This window comes from Octodon degus, unplaced genomic scaffold, assembly GCF_000260255.1.
Source record: "Octodon degus isolate 3935 unplaced genomic scaffold, OctDeg1.0 scaffold00315, whole genome shotgun sequence".
Lineage (NCBI taxonomy): Eukaryota > Metazoa > Chordata > Mammalia > Rodentia > Octodontidae > Octodon > Octodon degus.
The window spans coordinates 452,980-457,976 of NW_004524891.1; the positions used below are offsets into that span (position 1 = coordinate 452,980).

The window sequence follows — 4,997 nt, forward strand, 5'->3', positions numbered from 1 at the left end:
TCTTTTTTTTTTTGGTAGAGGTTTCAGTCCATAGTTGGCTGGCTCCAAGGCAGGGCAGCATGGCAGTGGGCCATCGCAGAGGAGGCTGCTCATGGCAGGGCAATCAGGAAGCAGAGAAGGGAAAAGGGAAAAGAGGAGACACTCTTCCAGGCCACGCGCCAACTGACCCACCTCCTCTGACAAGGCTTCACCTGCCAACATCACACTGCGCTGTAAACTCATCAGTGCACTAATCCACTGATGAGCATCACACCCATAGGCCAGTGGCCTCGAAAAACCCCACCCATGAGTGCATCAGGCTTTTAACATCCAAAATAAACCATAACCCTCGTTTTTTGCAAGGTAACTGCAAACAGGAAGCATGAAAGCTCAAAAGTCACAAAAAAAATACTGTTTAGACTCACAAGCACAAGTTTTCTGTCATCACTGGGTTGACCTGAGGCTGACTGGACACCAGCTTTTTCCAATCTCTTAAACAGTTTAGCATATTGTTGGGGTCACAAAGTTAGACATTAAACCCTGGCTCTACTACTTATTATTGGCTGCATGCCTTTGCTCAAGTTTCTAACCTCATCCTGACCCAGTTTCTTTTTGTATACAGTATAATGAGCCAGGCATAGTGGTACATACATGTAATCCCAACACTTAGGGAGCCTAGGCACAAGGATCGCCATGAATTTAAGGCCAGCTTGGGGTTACATAGTAAGTTCAAGCCCCGCCTGAACTAAGTAGCAAGACTTGGTCTCAAATAAATAAATAAAATGCTTTATGGGACTAATAACTGAGCTTTTTAAATAAATGGTTCCTCTTACTTTTATTATTGCTACTTCACCTCTGGACATAGTCACATAATTTATTCAAGTCACTATTAGAGCATTTCTTTTTTTCTTTTCCTTTTTTTCTTTTCTTTTCTTTTTTTTTTTACAGAACCGGGGATTGAACTCAGGTCCTCGCGCTTGCCAGAGAAGCGCTTATTCCACTGAGCCATCTCCCCGGCCCTTTTCTTTTCTTTTCCTTTTTGAGGCAGGGTCTCAGTATGCAATTCAGGCTGGCCTTGGATTCACTGTATAGCCCAAGCTGGTCTCAAATTCACGGCAATCCTCCTATTGGGATTACAGGTGCTGGGATTACTGGTGTGCACCACCAGGCCCGGCTCAAAGCATTACTGAATGGGGAGTCAGACCTGGATTCCTATAAAGCTCTTTGTATGACCTTTGACCAACTTTTCCCTGGACCTCGGTTTCTCCATCTGTAAAATATGGGTGTGATGCCCATTGGGAAGTACAGGTAAATCAGGCTAAGATCCCTGACCACTCTAACGCCTCAAGAGGAGCAGGGCGTGATAGGACCAACAGGAAACCTGAGGCTAGAGGTTCACCAGGATTTGCAGGCCAGCCTGGACCACACAGTGAGACCCTGTTTAAAATACACCCACTACCGCCAGCAGAGTAAGCCAGTGTTTCCTATAGGGCATTTCAACCTTATCTCCCCAGATGGGCAGGTCTGAATCGCGACTCTTTTCCCTGACCATAAAGAATCCACCGAAGAAGCAAAGCCCACGCGTTACCAGCGGGCTCCCGGCCAGCGGGCGCGCCCCGCCCCGCCCGGCCCGGCCTCTCCCAGCGGCCCAGCGTCTCCACTCGGCCACCTCCCACCCATGGCCGCCCGCCCCTTCTCTGGTCCGCTCCAGTGCTTTGGGTCAACGAGTTCTGCGCATTTCTATCACCCAAGCTTATCGACCAGCTGACTACGTGAGCTTGCGGAAGGTGATGGTGACAGAGGGGAAAAAGCTAGCGACCCCGGCACGCACCGGGGGCGCAGGACACCCCCCCAAGGCTTTCAGATTCCAGCTCCGGCCGGCTTCAAATCACACCCCTGCGCACTCTCGTGAGACCGTGACTTGCCCCGGAAGACCCGCCCCCTCCGCTGTAAAGGCCAATGAGCGAGGGCGACGGTTGCGACGGTTGGGATTTGAAGGAGCCAATGACCGCTCGGAGCGGACAGTTTAAGAGTCCCAGGCTTGTCATACTGAAGCTGGTCGAGATTGAAACCCGTTTAGGAGCGTACGGTGAGAAACAGCTGTGCTGAGCCCAGGGGTCCCTTCGGGAGTTGGGTGCTGAAGCCGAGGGGCCCCTAGTTGTGGCCCCGTTCTCGAAGGAGCCCTGCGTCGTCCCGAGCACGGTGGTCTGTCCTTCCAGGGTTCAGGGGGCCACGACTGCAAGGACCCCATCCCCCCTCCAGACGCTCTCATGGCGCAGTTCGTGTTTGAGAGTGACCTACACTCCCTGCTTCAGCTGGATGCGCCCATTCCCAATGCGCCCCTCGCGCGCTGGCAGCGCAAAGCCAAGGAAACTTCGGGGCCGGGCCCCTCCCCTATGCGGGCCGCCAACAGGTCCCACAGCGCGGGCAGGACCCCAGGCCGAACTCCGGGTGAGTGGGGGGCGGCGGGACGGGGCAGAGGGGGAAGGCTGAGAGCAGCTTGATGCCTCCGCCCTCGGGAACCTGGTCAGACTGGCTTCTCTCTCCCTGCCTCAGGCAAATCTAATTCCAAGGTTCAGACCACCCCTAGCAAACCTGGAGGTGACCGATATATCCCCCACCGCAGTGCTTCCCAGATGGAGGTGGCCAGCTTCCTCCTAAGCAAGGAGAATCAGCCTGAAAACAGCCAGACACCCACCAAGAAGGTATGTTCCCCAGAGGGGCAAAAGACATGAGACTTGTATTTGGATACCAACCTGCTTACCATTGCTTGTATATGGCAGGAGCATCAGAAAGCCTGGGCTTTGAACCTGAATGGTTTTGATGTGGAGGAAGCCAAGATCCTTCGGCTCAGTGGAAAACCACAGAATGCCCCAGAAGGTAAGACCTGGAGTTGTTGGAGGTTTGTGACAGTCTGTCTTCAGGGTCTGTTCTTCCCACCCAAAGTTGAAGGCAGGGGAAGTGTCAGTTTTCCTAAGATCTACATCCATTCCATTCTGCAGGCTACCAAAACAGACTGAAAGTGCTCTACAGCCAGAAGGCCACGCCTGGCTCCAGTCGAAAGGCCTGCCGTTACATTCCTTCCCTACCAGACCGGATCCTGGATGCCCCTGAAATCCGAAATGACTATTGTTAGTGCTGCTTTATTCTTGCCCATAGTTGGAGAAAGAGGGACTGGGAATCAGGCAAAGAAACTCATGCTCTTTCCTTTTTGCACAGACTTGAACCTTGTGGATTGGAGCTCTGGGAATGTACTAGCAGTGGCACTAGACAACAGTGTGTACTTGTGGAATGCAAGCTCTGGTGACATCCTTCAGCTATTGCAAATGGAGCAGCCTGGGGACTATGTATCCTCTGTGGCCTGGATCAAAGAGGGCAACTACTTGGCTGTGGGCACCAGCAGTGCTGAAGTGCAGGTGAAACTGGTCCCAGGACTGCAGTCCTGCTGACACCCCCTGACCCAGAGTGTTGCCTGGCTGGAGGATGTTAATGCCAAGGCCCAGTCTCTAATCCTAGTGATCTTCTCTCTCCAGCTATGGGATGTTCAACAGCAGAAACGGCTCCGAAACATGACCAGTCACTCTGCAAGAGTGAGCTCTCTAAGTTGGAACAGCTATATCCTGTCGAGGTCAGTGACTTTTGACAGTCTTATGGCAAAACAAGTCTAATTTCTCTAAGTCTCTGCCCCTGAATATACACCTAAACTGAAGCAGCTCTGACTTGCATACATATTTGGTGTTGCCACAGAATTAAATCTTTTTCCCTCTCCAGTGGCTCACGTTCTGGCCATATCCACCACCATGATGTTCGGGTAGCAGATCATCACGTGGCCACACTGAGTGGCCACAGCCAGGAAGTGTGTGGACTGCGCTGGGCTCCAGATGGACGACATTTAGCCAGTGGTGGCAATGATAACTTGGTCAATGTGTGGCCTAGTTCTCCTGGAGAGGGTGGCTGGGTTCCACTGCAAACATTCACCCAGCATCAAGGTGCTGTCAAGGTAAGAGAGGGCTTGGGTTGAGGCTTGTACAGACCCTCAGCTATAACCTGGAGACTATCAAGGAAAAATGGATGGTGAGGTTAGGCTGAGTTCATCCATGATCTATGTAGCTCCTGGTCTAGCTCAGGTATCTGCTGACCCTACCTTTATCCCACCTAGGCTGTAGCATGGTGTCCTTGGCAGTCCAATATTTTGGCAACAGGGGGAGGCACCAGTGACCGACACATTCGTATCTGGAACGTCTGCTCTGGGGCCTGCCTGAGTGCTGTGGATGCCAATTCCCAGGTAGTCTTTTATCTGTTTCAGCCTCACTCCAAGATAGGTTGTTACTGTTTGTGATTTCCTGGGCAACTATGTTCATACAGTATCTTCACCAACTCCCCAACTTTTGGGTTACTCTAATTTCTGAGCTCTATTTCTAAGTCTGGCTTATATCCTAGCTTATGTCCTCTAGCCCTCTCCATGTCTCATATTAAATTTGTTCCTTCCCCTGCCTCCTTGAAATTTCTCTCCCTCTTCCTCTGCTACTGTTATTGCTTCAGAATGGTAGAGCCTGCCAGAAAATATAAAAGTCTCCTAGAATTTTGTCTTTCCCACCAGGCTTTAGCTGATCTACCTTAGAATATTCACATCTGTCCTATACCCTTTGCCTCTTCCTAAAGAAGGCCCACAACAATGGCTTTCTCACTGATCTTTAAATATTCAATCTCCTCCAATCTGTCCTATACTCTGTGCCCCTTAAACTCTAATGGTCTCTCATCACCTACAGTGTATAACTTAAATCCATTAGAAAGATATTTGAGAGACTGGGCAAGGTGGTACGCACCTATCCCAGCTCTTGGAGGCTATAAACAGGCAGATCACTATAAGTCTGATCTAGTAATGAGACCCTGAACACCCTGTAGACCCTTCTCTAAAATACAAAAAAAAAAAAAAAAAGAAAAAAACATTCTTGAGGCTCTTGATGGTGAGCCTCCCTCTGGTCACTCCATCTTCCTCTAATTTTCCCCACATGAGG

The 4,997-nt window shown here is 50.6% G+C and overlaps 1 protein-coding gene across 1 annotated transcript in view; it reads left to right on the forward strand.

Moving 5' to 3' along the window:
• The first annotated feature begins 1,668 nt into the window (after positions 1-1,668).
• Cdc20 (cell division cycle 20) overlaps positions 1,669-4,997 on the forward strand; it is a 4,531-nt gene continuing 1,202 nt past the window's right edge. The window contains exons 1-9 of the mRNA XM_004647599.2: positions 1,669-2,068; positions 2,199-2,430; positions 2,536-2,684; positions 2,763-2,859; positions 2,982-3,110; positions 3,199-3,395; positions 3,513-3,607; positions 3,751-3,979; positions 4,139-4,264. Coding sequence (XP_004647656.1) covers positions 2,250-2,430; positions 2,536-2,684; positions 2,763-2,859; positions 2,982-3,110; positions 3,199-3,395; positions 3,513-3,607; positions 3,751-3,979; positions 4,139-4,264 — 1,203 coding nt within the window. The 5' untranslated portion in view covers positions 1,669-2,068; positions 2,199-2,249. The remainder of the gene's footprint in view (positions 2,069-2,198; positions 2,431-2,535; positions 2,685-2,762; positions 2,860-2,981; positions 3,111-3,198; positions 3,396-3,512; positions 3,608-3,750; positions 3,980-4,138; positions 4,265-4,997) is intronic.